The sequence below is a fragment of the Gavia stellata genome, chromosome 11 (genome assembly GCF_030936135.1).
Source record: "Gavia stellata isolate bGavSte3 chromosome 11, bGavSte3.hap2, whole genome shotgun sequence".
NCBI lineage: Eukaryota > Metazoa > Chordata > Aves > Gaviiformes > Gaviidae > Gavia > Gavia stellata.
Window position 1 is genome coordinate 1,805,617 of NC_082604.1, and position 20,272 is coordinate 1,825,888.

General features: G+C 41.5%; 1 protein-coding gene across 1 annotated transcript in view; it reads right to left on the reverse strand.

The window, feature by feature from the left end:
* Nucleotides 1-3,596: 3,596 nt before the first annotated feature.
* The window catches only part of RYK (receptor like tyrosine kinase), a 64,238-nt gene continuing 47,562 nt past the window's right edge, over nt 3,597-20,272 (reverse strand). Inside the window, exons 10-15 of the mRNA XM_059822515.1 lie at nt 17,543-17,612; nt 15,482-15,614; nt 13,537-13,646; nt 9,422-9,581; nt 5,481-5,617; nt 3,597-4,632 (exon numbers count right to left, since the gene is read on the reverse strand). Coding sequence (XP_059678498.1) covers nt 4,521-4,632; nt 5,481-5,617; nt 9,422-9,581; nt 13,537-13,646; nt 15,482-15,614; nt 17,543-17,612 — 722 coding nt within the window. The 3' untranslated portion in view covers nt 3,597-4,520. The remainder of the gene's footprint in view (nt 4,633-5,480; nt 5,618-9,421; nt 9,582-13,536; nt 13,647-15,481; nt 15,615-17,542; nt 17,613-20,272) is intronic.

Below are 20,272 nucleotides of genomic sequence, written 5' to 3' on the forward strand. Positions count from 1 at the left end.
AGTTCTCAGCAGGCTGCTAGCCACAGAAGGCAGCCTGCCCTTTTTCTTATTTTAATCAGATTTCTATTATTTCTTCCAATGGCTTCTCGCTAGAATTCCTGTGCTGAGATCAAAGGCTATGGCCGGACTCACCTCACATCCTGTAGTAACAATCAGCCAACACCAAGAGGAGTTCACCTGACAAACAGAGATTTCTTAAGCTAAGTTAACACAGCCTTGAACACGCGCAATCCTTGGGTCACAGATCATTTGCACCACAAGTCACATGCCATGTTGAAAAAATACATCATGCATTAGCTAGGAAACGCACCAAGGGCTGCTTCCCAGAACACTGCACCGAGGCTTGCATGAACACCCTTCGTGCATGTTCACTTTCATTTGTGTCAAGTGAGTTTTGTTTCAACACTGACATTTGTATTTGTGTGTAGCGAACAAAAAAATATTAAACTTCAATAAAACAAAGTCACCTCTAGTAGAAACAAACAGCACCATCTTCACATGCACCTCCTTTTGCCATGCCAGCCTCACCCTTCGCTGAAAAACTGGAGACAGTTGCAGTGGGAAACAGAGGACAACCTCGGCATGAAGGCTGGCCAAGACAGCCAAGAAGAGTGTTTTGATCCTCCATGACATCTCTTGAGTTACATGGAAAAACTGTCCATGGAGCAGCCATTCTCTTAGCATTGCTTTCCAGGTGCCCTTCACATTCAACAGAGCTGTTGATAAATTGCCTGCTCTCAGCCTTCCCCTCTCTTACCGTTGTTTTTTCTCTCCATTATTTGATCCCTTCCTCAACTCTGGAGCCCTACTCCATCATACGTCCTCCCAGCCAACCCTGACCTCTGCTTCCATAGGGAGTCCCATGACACCCTGCACTTAATGCTCAACACCTCTCGCCTTTTACCTCTTCTTGCCTGCTTTTTTCACCCAGCATCACCCCCCAAGAAAAAAAACCTGGAAGCCATAATCCTCCTCATTTCTTCCCTTTCCTGTAACAACAGCTTTCTGTTCTTTTACCTCCTTGACTTACCTACCAGTCATACTCCATCTAGTTCTCCCAAGGGTCAGTCTCATACTGTTTCTTATACCGCTCTAGGCAGCCTCTCCTTCGGCTTTTCCTCAATACAGGAGCACTGTAATTTCTAAAACCCACTCTCATCCCACATGGTTTACTCATTTTTGTCTCTAAGGCCATCAATAGAGTTACTGACAGCTGCTTCCATAGCCCTCTCCACAACACCTCCTATACAGTTTCAACATCAGCACTCCAAGTGAAATGGCGCTTGCAGAGATCTCCAGCAATATTATTGTTTACGGAAAATCCACACGAAGGAGTATCATGCTCTAGGGGGTTGGGTGGAGAGAGGACTGGTCTACCGCCACCCTGCTATTTTCCCCAGAAATTTGATTAGGGCTTTCTCAGCTGTTTCCTTCTTCCTCGGCTCCTATCTCCTGGCTCTTCCACACACAAAACATCTTTTCTACACATCAAGTCCACAGGTTGTACCTCTCTGCCAGACCCTTTTACCTCTTGTTCAAAGTCAGACATGTGAAAAAAGACTGAAGAAAGACTATTTGATATGTTTAGTATGGCCAAAACAGCCAATCTCCTTTCATCCTCCTCTTCTCAACACAAAATATGTCTCCATCCTAGTCTGCCAGTGGAGCTTGTAAGCCTTGAGTACTATTATCAACATGCTCCTGATGCCTCTCCAGCATGAAACATGGTGCCTTACTGGACCTTGGTAAGAGGCTTTATATTTGTAAGAGGGTGTATATTTGTATTCAGGTAACAGGTATTGATCAATCCAAACTTCAATAGAGACTTTTCTGCATACTTTAAGAGTAGAGGCTACCAATAACATTCGCCTTCCAGAAAGTCTGTATTTTCAGTCTTCTACCTGAGCAACCTGCTCCCCAAGAGCTTTCCTAAAAGGCCATGGAGCTAAGATCTATCACATGCAGCAGCGAAGAAAAATGCCGGCATGAAAGCTATTTGCAACCTTAGGTACAATAAACACCTGCAAGGCATCTACTCTAGGTAGCTCTACTATCAGCAAAATGCCTATCTTAGCTTTAACCCCTGTAGGTGAAGCATGTTTAAATGAAAGTAGAATTTCCAAAATTGATAGTTGTATCTATACCTTAACACCACACTAAACCACTTCTCAGTCTCCACTGATGTGCACACTCATCCGGGAGTCGATGAGAAATAGCCTATTGAAGGAAAAGCTAACATAGTTTACCATTCTCACACCTCGTGCTGATTGACCAGAGCAGCTTGAAGCGCAGTACATCCCTAACCCACCTTAAGGCCACAGCGGTTAGACATCGCTTCAGATACATATCAGATGTGAACAGATCTTGCATGACAGACATCTCGTATGTGACTACTACAGTGCACTCAGTGAAGCATATGCTACCCTGTGAAGCACATACGTGTACCGTTTTCACCCTGGGTTGATTTCCAGTCTCAAGTAAATCCTACAGCCATGACCTCTGTAGATCCCATCATAACACAGATCTGGATACAAATAACTGCCACTGATAGCTTTAACAACCAAGTCATTGTAAACAAGTCCTGACATTGAGCAGTCTTCCTGGGTCAGAAAGGAAAGAGACCAGAGAAGTCCGCCCAGCCAAATCCTTACTGCTATTCCCCACACGCTCAGTGACTCCAAAGCCAACCAAATGAAACCACTTTCAATTCATTCAAGCAAACACAGCCTATCATAACATGCCCAAACTTGAGCCAGCAGGAAAATTTCCTTCTAGGATAAAGCAAGACTTGGTTCACTAGCCACAGGTAACTAACACCAAAGTACAGATAGGAAAGCTCCCGCATTTTGAGGGACACTCCATTTTAGTTTGGCAATGCAAAGGCGCAGCCTGCAAGACTGAGAACAGACCACACAAAGTTCTGCCTCATGCGATACCAATTAGAAAGGATTAACCTTCTTCAGCAAGGTTCAGAACTCTGGAAAGAACAAAAGCAATGCATCTACATGACACAGCCAAATCCAACCGCTCATACTTGCAGACCAGAGTCTCCCAAAATGCTACAATCGCTACAAAGCCTGCCAGGGCAATGCTCCCAAGCATGCAGTTGCACAAACACTCGAGGCTATGGGTGCTTTACTCTGAAGACAGCACGAGACAAAAGGCAATTTTTCACATTTCACATTGTGCTAAAGTGCGACCTGCCTCATCGTGCCACCGTGTAGAGGATACGATCTACAGCTCAGTTGGAGAACTGGAAGTTATTCTACAAGTAACTTTGTTATACATAGAATCTGAAAGTTACCAAGGCTGAACTGACGGATCACCACACGTTTTCTTGAAATAACTTGTTCAGTCCTCTTAAGTAATGTTCAACTCAAAATAACCTGGGGTGGAATGGTTCTTTGGGTTAAAGAAGGCAGCAGGACAATATATTGAGTCTCAGGGAGTAGCTCCGCAGGGAGGCAGGCAGGCGATCCACCTTGTCTTCATACCAACTGCAGCCCAACGACCACCACCAACCTGCACGTTCAATACACAGGGCAATGCGAGGGACCAAGCTTTCACATTAGATGTAATAGAAAAACATTCTTTACTCTGCAAGTGTCTTTACAAATATATATTTATATATTTAAGCCCATTTCAGGCCATAAAAGCCCATAAAAACAACCAGTACCTTTTTGAACAAGAGAAACTGCGATCCAGAAGTCTGAGGTGAAAGACTCCCACACAAGGGCTGCTTTGGCGCTTCTCTGAAGGCCTCTATTTAGCACATAAAACCATCTTAAAAATCACATCAGCCTTTTATCTGCAAGGAGGGGCACCATTTTTACCCCACCTTTACTACTCTCTGTATGAGGTAAACTGGAATCACTTTTACATAATCACTTACTGCTTTAAAAAGGGGATATTGTATCCTGAAGACCAGCTTTTCCAAAAAACATTCGTGAATGGGTTAAAAAAGTAAGATGCCGCTTGTGGATCCAACCACAATGTGCTGTTGTCTCAAAATAGAAGAAGTTGATACTAAAAAGCTATTCCAGATACATACAAGTACAAACACTAGAGCTGGTCAGGAAGATTTAGTTTCAACATTTTTAAAAAGCAGGGAAAATTTTCCGCAGTGTAGCTTTTGCATTCATTTCCCCTATCCTCACTTTTTCTACCAGTTCCATATACCCTTCAAAAAAAAAAATCACGTGTCTGTTTTAAGAGTGCAAAGTCCATCCAAATCTCATGTTTAAGTTCACTATCACTACACTTTAAAAATCCTGATGGCAAATCAAAAGGTCTCGATTTAACTTAGCAAAAGTGATATCTAGAAAATATTCAACATCAAGAGGTCTTACAAAAAACTTCAGACTACTAAAGCATTCTAAGGCACAGTGTTTTGGAAGAAGTGCTTTCTCCCTTTAGTGTTGCTTTATACACATCACGTGTGCGAGTCCGAGTGATGCATGGAGCTGCAGATGTATGCCATGCCTTCTCCCAATCAGTGAATTGAATCTTCTTCTGCAGTTTCAGACGTAGGCTCCCAATGCTGCATGAAATTCAGTTAGACATTGCACCAGCTGCTGAAACTTGGGTCTTTCTTCAGGATCTAGGGCCCAACAGCAGGCCATCACAGCAAACCTGCAAGACAAAGACAAATGGAAGATGTGAGAATGTAAGCCAGGTGACCACAGTCCCAACCTGAAAATGAAAAACAGCATTTGCCACTAGAAAACCTGCTGACCAGAGAGAAAAGGAACCCTGTATCTTCTGATACACGACGCTGAACAACTCCTTCAGAAAACAGACATGATAATGATTGATAAATGTGCTGGGACTGAAAGCAGTAGTTTGATTTAGGATGCAAGTCAGAGGCAATCCAGGAGGAAGCAATACATAATTCATTGGAAATTGCTGAATAATTGTAAAAGCAGAGTTCAAAGTGCTTCTGTGGTAGGTGTGCGGGAAGGGGATTTAGAAAAACATGTGAGGCAGAAGGTAGGGCCTGTGCTCTTGCATTCTCCTATACCATTAGGATTACGAATAAACACCTCAAGCACTGCAATTTAACTCCATTACATACAGTACTTCTCCGTAGTCTTGTGGAGAAAACAGACATTCCCTCTACCTACAAACCTCATGGCTTTCTACACTGCAGTCCCACAAACACTAAGCTGAAAACCCTCGGCCCCTTTGCCTCCCTCCTCCCATCCTGCTGATCAACCCCATTTCTCCTACGTGTCAGAATAAGGAAAAGAGTTGGGTCAGGATTAAGTGAAACTCAACAACAACAAAAAAGCATTTAATTTTAGCCCGAGTTCCTTGACGTAGGTCACTGAAGCCACACAAATACTTACACGAGGGTCAGCCTAAAAGGCAGAATAAACAGGCAGGGGAAGGCAAAATTGGCTCTTTCCTTGGTAAGACTGGCTTAACGTGCTGGTTACAAAATAGATACTTTATCCTCTCTCCAAAAACCATGCACTTACAGTTCATCAGGGCAGTTGATTGGCTGAGCTATTCGATAGCCATCCTTTAAATAAGCAGCCATCTCAAAGGGGTCGATGTCGACATACGGAGTCTGTCCTAAAGTCATCAGCTCCCACAGCGTTACTCCGAAGGCCCACTAAAAAGAAACAGCATACAGCATTAACAAAGCATGCCAAATTTTGAGACCCCCTTCAGACATTCCACAAAATCGGTCATGAGTAAGACTACACAGAGTAAGAAAGCTTTACATAAATGCTATATATACCCAAGTTCAACATGACAATACTTTGTCTTGAATAGGGACAATTACAGCATCACAGAACAGGTGTTAAGTTGAACTAAAACTAAAATCTTAGTGCACTAAGGTTTAAGTGCTAAAAAAAAAATGTACTTATTGCATTTTTCCAATGTGACATTTCAAAACACTTAACAAATCTAAGGAATAGCAAACACTAAACTCACTGTTTTGAAACAATTAACAATTTTATATTACATTTTACCTCTTCAAGCCACAAAATTCCTCAAAAAAGATCTGTGAAAGTCAAAGGTTCAGAAGAGCAGACTGAATGAAACCACTCTTTTTTAAAATCAAAGTCATCTGTATATTTTGAGTATATGCTCAGAAGCAGGACTCATGAGAAAAATAAAGATTTCATCTAAGTAAACCTGACAGCTGGATCAGCATTCAACACATCATTCAGCCGACAACTCTTGCCAAAAGGAGCTTAAGGTGATGAATCAATCAATTCATGTGCGAGCACAGTACGAGTAAAATGATTTACTAACTGGTATCAAGAGACCCGAGAGACAAAACATAGATGGTGCTGATACTGCACACTGATGATTCACTGCTGAACTTACAAGTGCTGCAAACATCATGATTTATTAAAAAGGGGCAGAATTCTGCAAGCCTTGAAAGATTCTTGGTTTTAATCAAAAGAAACGCCATCCCCATCTCAACCAAAGTCTTTACTGATGGGAAGCTCAGAGCTGGAGAATGGCAGGGGCACAGACGGGGCCCCGCTCTGAACAGCCATCTGTTCGCAGTGTGGGAAGGCAGGGGAGGACATCCCTTTCGTTTGCAGTTAAGAAAAACGCTGAGTGACAAGTGGCGGCGCACCTAGAACATGAGAATAAAGGGCTATTCAAGCAAAAGTACTTTGAGAATATAGCTATTTCTAATTCCGTAAGTAGCTGCATAAAAATGGCATAAAGATACGCAGAGCTTCATGTCCAACAGAGGGAAAAACACAAAATTAAAATTCAACAGGAATCATGTTTTCTTTTTCTATGCTTTGGCTGACTGATATAACTGTTGGCAGAGAAGGAACACATTAGGAATGTTTCAAGCCAGCAAAACCATTTTAAAGAAATGCATCCAAAAAGCAAGCCTAGAACACACGCCAGTTGCGTCTTAACAGACACCACCTAAACTGTTTGTAACAGATTTTATCACTGATTATAAGTTACATGCAATTGATAACTAAATTCATTCCTAGCAAGCAGACAAAAACATATTACAACATATTTGTGAAAAGCGCCCAGGTAAATGCAAAGATGATATTTAGGGCAGATAGTATTTTCTACACCCAGAAAAACTGTCCATTTTTGCACGCTGCAAAACTCAGATAGCTACGTATGCAAAGTTAAGAACTACGTATTAGAAGCTGGGTTGCATTTATCCCTATATAATGCAAAAAGAAGTTCTGTGTTAAAATAGTGTGGACTATCTGCTGAATTGCACTAGAGTTTTCTGAAATGGTTATGATACTGAGGTACCTTCATCCTAATAAAATTCTACATTTCACTGCCAGTGTTACACAAGCATTTATTTCCAAGTCCAGTCTTCACGAACAGTGAACACTTGTGTTCCAGATTTAAAAAAAAAAAAATAAGAAATCAACATTTAATCGAGCACATTAAGTATTATAAAAACATGCTTTTACAGGCAGCTTCTATTTCCTGTTCTGTCTTCAAGTTTGGTATAACACAAAACCCCACACATTCTCCAGTGAGTACAGAAGTATTTCTGGAGCAGAGCTGACTCCTTCCCTTCCTTTTTTTTGTTTATGTGGCTTGAGCACTAGTAGAGACCATGGCAATGAGAAAAAAAAATAAAAACCAACCAAAACTTTTCAAAGCTGTTCTAAACTAGCACATATTAAGATGCAGATTACAATCTCTGGATGTAGCCATGTTAAGGAAAGCATCACAACCAAAGAAAATACCCCCTAGTAGGAAGACACAGATCATAAGGGCAAGCGGTGTACCATTAATTAGCACTCTAATTACCACAGGTCAATCTTCAAGGACAAGCTCCTGTAAGCACAAGAACAGTCCATCCTGATGTGCAGGAAGCTGAGCAAGCATGGTAGAAGGCCACCATGGATGCTCAGACACTAAGGAAGGAAAGAGAGGGTGGAAGCAGGAGAAGGCTACTTAAGGAATACAGCGAGAATGCATCAGCATGCAGGGATGGAGTCTGGAAAACCAAAGCTCAGAGTTAAACTACCAAGAAATGCCCATAGAGGAAAACATTTAGACTGCACTGAAGGCAAGTGCGTACACACCAGACCACTGTACCAGACAGGATGCATCCAAGAGTGCCGAGGGAGCAGGTTGAAGTTGTTGCAACACTGCTATCATCATCTTTGAAAGGCCACTGCAACTGGGGGAGGTTGCTGACAACTGGAAAAAAGGCATCCTCTTGAAAAGGTGGGATCCGGGGAACTACAGGCCAGGTAGTCTAACATCAGCTCCTGCTAATGTTGTGGAGCATGTGATCTTGGAAGCCGCTTCCATGCATATGAAGCGTAAAGGCGTCTGGGAACAGCCAGCGTGGATTTATGGAGGGCAAACTGTGCCTGAATGACCTGACTAGTTCTTTGCTGAGAAGACGGTGTTAGTGGACACAGGGTGAGCAACGGATGTTCACCTTGACTTCAGCAAGGCCTTTGACATTATCTTCCACAGCATCCTTATATCAATTTAGTGAGATGTTGACATTAAGTGGCTGTACTGCTGGACACAAAATTGCTGTTACCAGCAGTAGCAGTCCAACTAGCAGCTGGTGACTAGTGACATTGTTCAGGAATCAATACCGTTGTACCTTCATTAACAACCTAGACTCTCGGGAAGTTCACGGACGATCCCAGTCGGGGCAGAGTGGCTGACAGGCTGGAGGACAGGGTTCTGCAGAAGGACCTCAAGAAGCTGGAGAAACAGGCTGACAGGAACCTCAAAATTCAAGGAAAGCAAATGCGAAGTTCCGCATCCGGGAGGGCAGAGCTCCATGCACCAGGACTGGCTGGGGTGGACTACCTAGGAAGCAGCTTTGCAGAAAAGGACCTGGGGGTCCTGGTGAGCAAGTTGAACACGTCAGCAGCATGCTCTTGAAGCAAAAAAGCCAGCTGCCTTCTGGGCTGTGTTAGCATGAGTGCAGCCACCAGGCCAAGGGGAGTAATTCTTCCCCTTTTCTCTCTGAGACTGCAACCAAAATGCTCTCTTCAACTCGAGGCTTCCCAGCGCAAGAGAATACACGGACAATTTAATCTGTTGATCCCAAATTCAAAGCCCATCTCCCAGAGGAGAAAATGTTCAAGAACCAGCACTATTTCTTAGCTCCTCAGTGGACTCTGGATCACATTCATTCAAATAGCAGGCAAGTCCCAATACAGATTGCTCACTGAATTTAATTGCCTTTTCTGCTAAGACTACCAAGGAGAACAGGGTGCAACAGACAATTTTGCTGTGCAAGAAGGACCTGCTTGACCTTTGAATTATCCGCCATGAGCAGCAAGTGCAGGAAGCAGGTGTATAGATGCTGTTCTGGACAAATAACTTACCTATTCAGTGCCGTGATTCTCCCATGGTTGAAAAAAGTGAAAAACGTCAACAAAATACATTTCCAAAATGTAAGGCGGGGAGGAACAAAACTTACCACGTCACTAGCACTGGAAAATTCATTGTTAACCAGGCTTTCAAGAGCCATCCATCGAACGGGTCTGTTTTCATTATCTCCCAGGCAATGGTAGTCCATAGGAAATAGGTCTCGAGATAGCGCATTGTCTGTAATCTTAACCTGAAGTGCATCGTCAATGCTAATTTAAAAGAACAAAAGTATTTAGCAAACTTGGCATTACAGTTTTAGAGAAAATATTTATGCTCAACCTTAAGTTACAGACTTCGGATTTAATTGGGGAGTGCTAATCACACTATCACCACTTCAAAGGGCTAGCGTTCTTCTAGATCAAGACATGCTTATTCTGTGATTATCAAATATTATCAAAGAACATATTTATTCTGCGTTAACAGATAAGCACGAGAAAAATCAGTAGTCTTAGTCTAAATCAAACATTTCTAAGTGCAAAAAAATACAGTTAAAGCAAACAAACAGCTCCTTTAAATTATTCCTCCTTCTTTGGAGATCCCCTATCAGATCAATTAAACAAATTTATTGCTACAGAGGTACTATAGCTAAATGAGCCAAAGATTTAAGCAAAGCAAGATCTCGTAATATCTCATTAAAGCAACCAATATTATTTGTGGCCTAAAAGCTTGTCTCTAATCAAGAAGTCTGGTAAGATACTGATTCCTCTCAACAAGAGATATTCATTCTGACTGTTGTCAGAAAGAGGATACTGGCTAAGGGAAACTTACTTTGAATCAACAAAACATGACTTAAAAAAAGCACACGGAGCCTACTGATTTTTTCCCCCCTCTGGGATGTTAATTCTGGGATGTTAATTCACATTCTTTTGAACTTAAGGTGTGTAATAAAGTTCAATGTTCTCAAACAACTGACTTCAGAATCTGGGTAAGATGCTGGCTTTAGCATCTTATGACAAAATATAGGAATAACATTGGGTTAGGGGGATTGTAACAAAAAGACAGCAAGCACCATTTTATCCTGTCAATTATATTCATCCTGCCAATAGAAATGCTCAATTTGTATGTTTCCTGCTTCACTATCTCAAGTACCTTCTTATTTATCCCATTTCTACTCACTTTCAGGTCAGTTCATCGCCCTCAAAATTTATAGACCAGGAAATTTCCTTATCTAATCACTCTTAAGAGCTCAGAGAAATTCCTAAAGACCTGTCTATAAACAAATACAATACAAAGGGCAGTTTTCCAGTGACTAGAGAGCTCTGACTTGTGTAATCCGTATGTCCACTCTAACTGGACTCAACTGTGCCACAGGCATTTGAGACCAAAAGTATCTCCCCCCTTAACAAACCTGCCAAGACCACTGCAATCCTGGCTCCCTTCCCAAAATTGGGGCACAGGTACATAGGTCTGATACACTTCATATCAACTCCTCCCAGTCTTTCACCGTACAGGAATAGAGCTGGGGAACAAAAACGTGGCAGATGAACAAAGCCCTTCAAGGAATCCTGGCTACTGGCACCCTCTTCTTCTCTTTAGGCTAGCCCAAGATTAATTGCACTGCAGCACAGATCAGTAGATGCTCAGCTCCTGCCTGCACTTCCCACGGAGAAGAAGTGGCAGGTGCACTATGAATTGATTTTTATTGCTAGCACTCCAGATCACACATATGGCAACTAAAATGAAGCTGGACTTTGCCCCAGGAGGGCAGGCAGTCAAGCTGTCTGGACTGCCAACCCTCCGCACAGCAAGGGCACGAGGCAATTAATTCACTGCGCAGAAATGAGAGGTTGTCACAAGGTAATTTCCCCGGAGCAGTTTATGATCTTTGCCTCCTGTGGTACCACTGCTTCCTCAAGATGTTCACCAGAGAGGAAAAGCAACAGGAGTTAGGAAAAGAGTCTCTAAGGAACTGTATCAAACTGAGCATCCTTACATAGCACAAGAGCCAGGGAAGATTCTGCTGGACTAGCTCGGCAGCACCAATTCAAAAGCACAAGGGATGGCTTCAGGATGGATCTCACTGCTCCCTCTGTCCCAGCATTTGCTACCCCAACAGTGCCCGATGCCAGCGGTGCCAGTACAAGTGCAGTAGATAAAAGAATATCCTAGGACAAGCATGAGTGCTTAAGCGTCTCCCAGCTTTTTCTCTTCGCTCCCGGGATGCAACATCAGTAGCTCTGCTGGCTCTGGTTGGGACGTCTGAAGAACTGGGTAAAAGACTGCACCTGAGAGGACCGAGTGGTTTTGTGGACAGAAGCACGAAGGACAAAAGTTGTAGCAATAGTGACCCCTGAAAACCCTGAGGGACTAGGCAAGGAAGTCAGTCCGAATTTCAGGAGCAGGACCTATCCTGGTGTTGGAAACGTGACCCATATTTTACCACTAATTGCTGAGCCAGACATTCAGAGGTCTCTAACGACACCACTGGCGTGGCCCCAAGGCAGACCATACACTAGAAGAGCATGCTGTCCATGAAAAGTGCCAAGACAGAAACTGAGCTTCCACTTCAAGGACTATGGGGGAACAATCAAAGCACACCCCCAGTCAAAAAGGGGTACAACAAGGTGGTTCAACGACTGTGCCTTGAAGATATTGGAGGGACTGATACCTTGAGGATCCTAGCAGGTATTTCTGAGGGTATACTGGAAAACATGTTGGCAAATAAGGAAAAATACAAAGGTGGCAAAAAGTTGAGAGACAGAAGCCAAAGAACAAGAACTGAGACAGTAACCCAGTCACTTCTACTTCCCGGGCAACTGAGAAACCTGAAGATTTGGGAGCATGCTCCAGTCTTTAGCCCTGCACTGGCAGAAGACAGGGCCTGAGAAAACCCTGTAGGTATTGCTAAGGCAAAAAGCCTCTCAGATTACATGTGATGCATTCCCCAAGGTCATCAAGAAGATGTGAGCAGCAATTTGGAGAAACTAACTAGTTTATCAATAGTATTTTCATAAAACAGACACAAGAAGAATCAAGCAAATGACTAGACGATGAGGCATTTTATTTTCTTCCAAAAATAAATGAAGCATTGTAACTGAAGGAATGCAAGATATGCATTCACCCCAAGTGATCCAATGATGATGTACTGTTTCATAAATGAAATTATTGATGATAAAGCAGAGCTCATCAAATCTCAAGATCACCTCTAATAGCCAATTTCAGGTTGAAGACTTTATATTCATCAGTCGTTCAGTTACCTCATTAGAACTTCATTGACCGACAATTTGTGCACAGCTCTGGGGTATAACCCAGAGGTTGTTTCTTTCTCCTTTTCTTTCATTGCTAGTTCATTAATAAACCAGTACACGTCCTTTTTTTTTGGGGGGGAGGCAAAAAGGAGAAGTGTCTCTCCAAATCAAGAATCCAAATCAAGAACTTGAATTCAAGGCTTCAAACATGGTCTTGAATTCTGAAAAGTAACTCTGCTACTTGAGTTATGACGTTAGTTGCAGATATCATAAGACAAAGTTCATGGACTAACTGCCCCTTACGGTATTTTCAGATGTTAAGTTTAGGCAGAACCCTCTATTTTCTACATTTCCTCTTATTAGGTATGAAAGCAGGTGGAGAATGAGCAGAGTTGGAGGTCTCTGAGTGATTTGGTTTATAGAAAGCCACCAAACACCTCAAACAGTCTCTACATTTTGAGGGCATATTCCACTCAGAAGATGGTCTCGAACACTACCTCAACATTCCTATGATTTACAGAGCACATCCATATTTATCCATCATTTGACAATTAAGAAATCTACCAGCGATCAAAGCCATTAGGCTATTTTAAGGAAAAAAAAAAAAAAAGAAAGCCAACTTAATACAAAAATCTATCCATTGGTAAACAGCCAAAGATATTCCAAGTATTTATTGAAGTTTAAGGGAAGCTTTAATATTTTTTTTAAGTCTTTGAAAAATAAGGATAGACAAAACCTAGCAAAAGTTTTATTTAAGATGAGGTTGTTCTGCTTTCTTGAAAACCATGCTTTCTGGTTCACCTCATTTAGAGGAAAACAACCTCACTGACAAAACTATTCACCCAAAATTTGGAAAAGAACCCAAACAGCGGTATATTTTGAAGTAGAGATCAGGTCAATTGGAGAAAGCCCATCCTAGCTCTAGCTACTGACGTTACATCGTCCACATGACAACTCTACCCCGTTGAGTACTTACACACAGTTTCTAGCAGCCAGGTCTTTGTGAATGACCTCCCGTCTGGCCAAATAACTCATTCCACAGGCAATCTGAATAGCCATATGTACAAGATCCTGCTGGGAAATTGCCTGCAAGAGCACAGAAGAACAATCATTGCAGAACTGCCCATGAGGTTAGTGTTTTTGTTGTGTTCTGGTGCCCCCTCTCCTCCCCTGCAGTGGCTGATGCTTTCTAGTAGCGTATTACAGACACTACCATCTGTTGAAAAAACTTACGAAGACTCCTTATTCTAATTTGTAACTTTTTTTCTTTTTTGACAGGTCAGGGGCAAATGTTTCTAGTTTGCAACTGCCTCACTGCTACACAGCTTTTCCTTTGATTAGTGGTGAACATAGGCAAAAATGGTCCATTTTACCCTTCTTGCCACACTTTTTTCACTTTTGGTTTCCCTGGAAACCAACTCATTTTCAGGCAGCATAGCAGAAACAGCAGTCAAAATTCTTGTTGCTATCTACTGCTGAAAACTAGTTTCAAAGGCTGTTGCTCCTTCTACTTTTATAACTTCACAGTCCTATATAAATGAAACCCTTGGACATATGAAATATGTGCTATATAAATGAAACCCTTGTTTGGGTTCCCTCTTCCATTTCTATAGTGTTTCAGAAACTTCAGTATGCAGGTGGACACACTGAAGTTGCAACACTGAAGTTGCAAGACTGGGGTTAAAATAAACCAAATACTAAATTAAAACAATAATAAACTGGCTTCTTTGTAACAGGTTGTTATTAAGAACAATAGCCATGTATTATTTTAGAAAACTCAAGAGTTTGCTTTAGGTATTTGAGGAAAGTTCCATGTTAAAATAAGTATCTAGGACACCAAATGCCGCGTTTCTTGATAGTTCAGTCATACCTAGTTACTAAGAGGCAACTTCTGTTTGACATAAGCAGAAATGTTATTTATAATCCGTATTAAATTCTTGGAAAGGGGTATTGGTGCGTCGCATAGGGATTTATAACTCAGATTAGGCAGCAAAACAAGTAGAATCAAAGTTGAAAGATCCTAGCAGCTTATCACAACTTGTAAATTAACAGAGGTAGGTGGCCCTTGCTAGTTTGAAATCTGGTACATAACAGGGACAAACGCTGACCTCCGGAAACAAGATTTCATTGTGTGCTTGATTCACTCTAAAGACAGAAGCCAAACCAAGGTGACGTTGAAGAAAAGACAAGGTAATCCTAACAAGAGGGACAGTTTTGCCACATACACATCCATCACTAAACACTCACTTGGATTTTTAAAAATAAGCAAAGTATGTTCTCATCTAGGAATATTTTCTCTCACTTCTCATAAAATATATGCAACAGGTTTCATTGAAACACAGTAAAGTTATGAACGCTAAAAAGCGCCCACAGCAGTAAAAAAAAAAACCACACCAGCAGAGATTGTTTCCTTTAGTAGCTAAAGTTAAATAAATCCAGTTACTTTACTTAATAGCCAATCTACAGCAGCACCTTAAAAGTTTAACAGAAGTGCTTTATGCTTAGTATAAAATAATTAACTACAGTAATTAAAGGGATAATCTATTAATTATACACAAAAAACCCCAGCAAATCTGAAGTGTCTCCATACACAATTTCCCCCTGTGTATTCTAACTTAAATCCACAATCATATAGCGTTTTCTCTATTTTTTAATATTTTAAGATGTATTGATATACCAACTACTACCCTAATCAGAGTTTAACTCAGCTTCGTGCCCTCTGAACATCTGTGATACCGCAGCCAAGAATGTTTTCCTTGTATGAATCAAGACAAACACTTGCTAGGGAACCTGCTTGCCAGTTCTTTCATTGTCACAGCAGAACAGGTGAATACCACAACTATTTCTTTTAAGGCACATACACAGATGACAAACCAAGTCTAAGTTTAATGGGCAAGAAGTTGACAGATTTCTAAGTGTACCTGAGGATTGTTGGCCTCTACCAGCTTGCACTGTCGCAAGAATAGTTTAAGGTTCCCCCAGTTCATGTACGGCAGCAGCACCATTGGTTTCTCTCCCTCTTCTATACAGACATGAGTGATAGGTAGCAGATTCCTGGAAGACAGGGAGAGAAATTCCTAGTTATATGAAACTAAAATTTGATTAAAATCTTCTCAATCCCTAACCACAGTAAGTGAAAGTAATTCAACACTGAAGAAAAGCATTGATCTTGCATTATGAATTGCAGAGCACAAAGTCTCCAAATAACTGAAGCCCTAGACATTTAAAAAAAAAAAAAAAAAAGGATATTTGAGTACTTTCCCCATTAGGAAGTACCCTCCAAATTTTTTCACTTGGTCCAGAAGGGCTGAAATAAATTTCAGTGAATACAAGTTATCATTTATATTAAGAAGCGATGTATCTTCAACTTGGAAGTGTATCATTCTAAATGCAACTATAGATATAAAATATATATCTCCATTACAGAGTGGTTTAAAAAAAGTCAAACCCTCATGTTTGATTCACATCAAAATGTCAGAAAATTTTAGTTTTGAACCAACTAAACATGAAATTGCACTCTACACACACAACTATGTCAGGAGTTTTATCACAGGTGTTTTACTCCTTATGGCTCCTACTACCCCCATGCTGCATTGCTTAAACATCTTCCTATAGTATTAATATAGAAGTTTGTAGAAACCTGAAACAAACTGTATATAGTTTCAATTTTCCGTGAAACTTTTTTTAAAGAACCGTATCTTCTCTTGAAAGCATATTAGTAAGTCTCCAATGAGTTACAGTGATTTTTAAAAGGGAACTTTGAAATTTCCTGTGCTTACTTGAAGATGTCCGATAGTCAGGTGTCACACCCATGAGGTCTACATACCCACGTAGCTCTACCTTCGATCAAGATAAAGGTCCCAGCTTTACAGGCAGCATACAGAAGAATAGCTTTTTGGACTTTTTTTTTTTAAAGAGTTTGACTTGTAAAAGGGAGGATAACAGCTGATTTTGAACAATGAAAGGGGGGGTGTTTCAGTTTGTTTCAATTTTAAGTACGTTTCCGCAAGAACCCACACCTCCTCATAATACAATCCTGTATTTTAGGCAAGGCCTTAACTATAACAACTCTTAGAAAAGCAACTTTTAAATGCACTGTAGAACTAATAGTTCTGCTTGAACTATTCTCACTTTCTTCACATTACCAGTAAAAAAAGATCAACTACCAGTCTAGGGACTTGACAATGAGCGTAGGTTTCTTCTTTCCTGCATCCTTGCCAGCAGTGAAGATCTTTAAGGCCAATTTCAGCCTTTAATCCAAGCTGCAAAACTGCCACTAACTCAAGCTGTTTGGGGCACCAATTTAAAAAACTTAAGCCATTACCCTAAAAAACCATGCCATTAATTCTTAAGGAATAAATCCCATCAGTGATGTCACGACACCACGTGTGCAAGAGTCCTAAAAAGCATTTCCTTGTGTCCATGTGGGACAGTACCTAATCACAGTACATTTCTGTGCCATGTAGAAAATAATGAAGAAAACGGACTAGTAAATTAGCTAAACTGACGATCAACCTGCATATAAACTTACTCTCATCATCACTAAGATCCCACCACATTTAACAACTAGCCTGTGCAAGAACCAGCATAAACCAACACACGCCTGCAGCACCTTTTTCTGTAGTAACTAAGACTATATAAATGGAGTATCTACCCATATTTCACTGCGAGGCTTGCAATACAAAACCAAAGACTTTCCCCATTTTCCCACATGCTGCTACCATTCGATTTTACGGACTGCACAGCTAGGAAAAAAGCTTACAAGCACTCTTTGCAATAAGCAGCATATCTAGAATTCTGTTAAAGCAACACAAAAATAGCTTCAGCTCTTTATGGCTTAAAAAAACCAACCCAACAACTTCCAACGTACAAAATGTTGCTGAATTCGGAAAAAAAGTGTTTCCTCTCCCCCTAGGGAGCTTTAAGCACAAGTATTTTCACCTCACACAGATAGTTTTGCTTACAAACACTGCTTAGCTTACCTGTGATGAAGTCCTCTGAGTTTACAGCTTTCAGTCAGCATCATTGTCACTTGTACCTCTGAGGCTTGATCTAATTAAAAAAAAAGGAACCACAGATATAACTTTGGAAACAAATCAACATATTAATTAAAATTTGGTCCAGATTTGCAAGTCAGTTGAGGTCATTTGAGCGCAAACAGAACGTGTTTGCTTACTTTTTTTTAAATGGCATTTGAAAAACCCTAAACAAGTAAGCCAAGTTTGAGGGCATAATTCTGCTTAAACAAATGGTGTGAAGCCGAAAAAGGAAATAAAACACACTCCAGGTGCTGACAGACTGTACTTTTGCCACTTCCTGACAGCTTCTGGGCAGGCATGAACTGCCTGCACTAGGCAGCATGGGTCACATCCTGCACACAGGGCCGGTGCTGCTGGAAGAAGGGGAGCGTGCTGTGTGTTTCCCCAAAAAGCACAGAAGTTCTCAGAAGACACCAGTTCACTGCTGAATTGCCAGTATAGTTCTGCAGATTACTTCCAGAAATAAATGGTCTCCATCAGTGTGGATTTACTTATTTACTGCTCTCTACTTGAAACAGTTGGCTCTTGGTAACCTTAGAAATGTTTGCTATTCTCTTCCTCACCTTTCAAAAGAAAAAAACCACCCTACTGCTGCCAGCTAAAATTCAAGCAACTGTGATAACTCCAGTTACCCACAACAATCAGAACATCTACTGGGCAGAAGCAGAAGCATTGCCTGTAACCCCTCCCCACCAATATTTTTGTGTTTGGCTTATTATTTCCCCTCTGGTATCAAGAAGCAACAGGGAAGCTTAACGCGATATAAATCAGAGCTCTCACAATCCCACCCTCCTCATACCTGGGTGCATTTTCTGTCCCTCCTTCATGCTAGAACTAGTAGCGGGGTGCCTAGGCAGCAAGCTAGCACAGGAGAGAGCCCAGCAAAGGCCAATCAGTTTTCCTTGCTGCATTAGGGTGAATTTACATATTACAGATGAGTCAAAGCAACATTTTACTGCCCTGGGAGGAAGAAGAAGAGAGAACTCATCTGCTCTTTTCCCTTCTTTATGGTCTTACCCTCCTCCCTGTACCAGCTCTGATGCCCTTTCCTAATTATCTTTAGCCCTGCAAAAGAAAACACGACTTTTGACTGAGTTAAGAGGAGTGAACGTGGTCAGTGCAGATGAGCACAAGGTAGGGAAAGAAAGCACAAAGCCCAGAGGGACAGCATAGCCTCCCCCTCATGGCAATGGCAAGCTAAATAGATAGGCTCCAACCGTAACACACAAATGGGCATTTAGCTTTCCAGATCTGCTGAAAGTGGAGAGAGCTTCAGGCACAACACAGCTCCTGCCTAAGAAGGGTTCATCAAAAGAGAAACTGCGCAACTCAAGAACCTGTGAGCCACAAAACGTCGTCCGGATTGAGAAGGTTCCCCTAAGTCAGGGAAAGGAATGATACCCCAAGGCAAACTACTTCAAAGGCTGCTTTACCACCTCGGCTCAGGGGGGGTGAAAAAGGAGGCATGCCTTCCCAAAAGCATACAGGCACTAAAAAAGGAGGAGATCAGGAAACGGAGGTTATAAATGCAGATACAGGACCCAGCCAGAGGCACCGAACCCCGAGCACGCCTGGAAGCCCCTAAGGAGCATCCCCGCCGAGAGCCTATACAGGCTGGAAGGGCAGAGACCACCAAAAGCTAAAACAGCACTCTAGAGAAGTCCAAACACAGAGGTGCCATTAGATGGGTGACAATTATGGCTGTGGTATATTATGGGATGCATCAAAACGGTGCATTTCCTTGTATTTGATAATAAGTACATATGGGGGAGAGTATGAACAAGTTCTTGAAGTGCAGGAGACAAATAATGGTCAGCTGAAACCTCTAGTTTGCACTCCGACACACAGAGGCATGAGAAAGAGAAGGTCCTACCTGCTGTGCAGCAACAGCACTCAAGCGTTTTATATGTGATGAATTTGATATGTAGGAGACGGACTTCAAAAGGCTTGTAAACAAGTAAGAAAAACCAAGATACTACATTAAAATGAAGTTATACGGGCATGAATGGCTGAATCATCCAAGGGCAAGAAGCATTAAAAATAGCAATTATTAAAAATAAAGCATATTATAAGAAGTTAGAGGAACTGCCAGCAGGCTACTAGTACACAGCTTCAGGTTTAAATGCATTAATTACTAGAACTCAAGACCACAACCTCTTCAACCCAGCGTACGATGAAGGGAGGAAAGAGATTACTAGGTGTGAGTTTACACTGATTAACTCGCTTATACACTCTTTGGCCCTGTGCTCGCTTAACTGGTTTGCTTTTAATTATAAGAGCCACCATGCAATAATTTGAAGCTCCAAATCAGAGATTATTTAAGACTGGCTTTAAAATCTACAGAACGAGTTACTCTGGTTTGGACAATGCACCTATTCATCTCTTCATGCTAACACTGTAAGAGACAACACTCTTCTGCTGATGCCTTTCCCTTTCCATCACGCAGGGTGTTTTTCAGCAGGTCGCTGTTACGTTTCATTGTTTTCTTTCAGCTCAGAGACTCTACGCTATAGTCGCTGAGCACCCAAAAGGACGACTGACTCCCATTCAAGTATATACGGAAATCTAAATCTTATCTCGTGAAACAGTCCCAGCATCCGTATTGTGTTTTCTTATCTATATTATTTCCTTGTTTTCTGTAAGTTTTTTCCATACACAACACCAACAAATTCA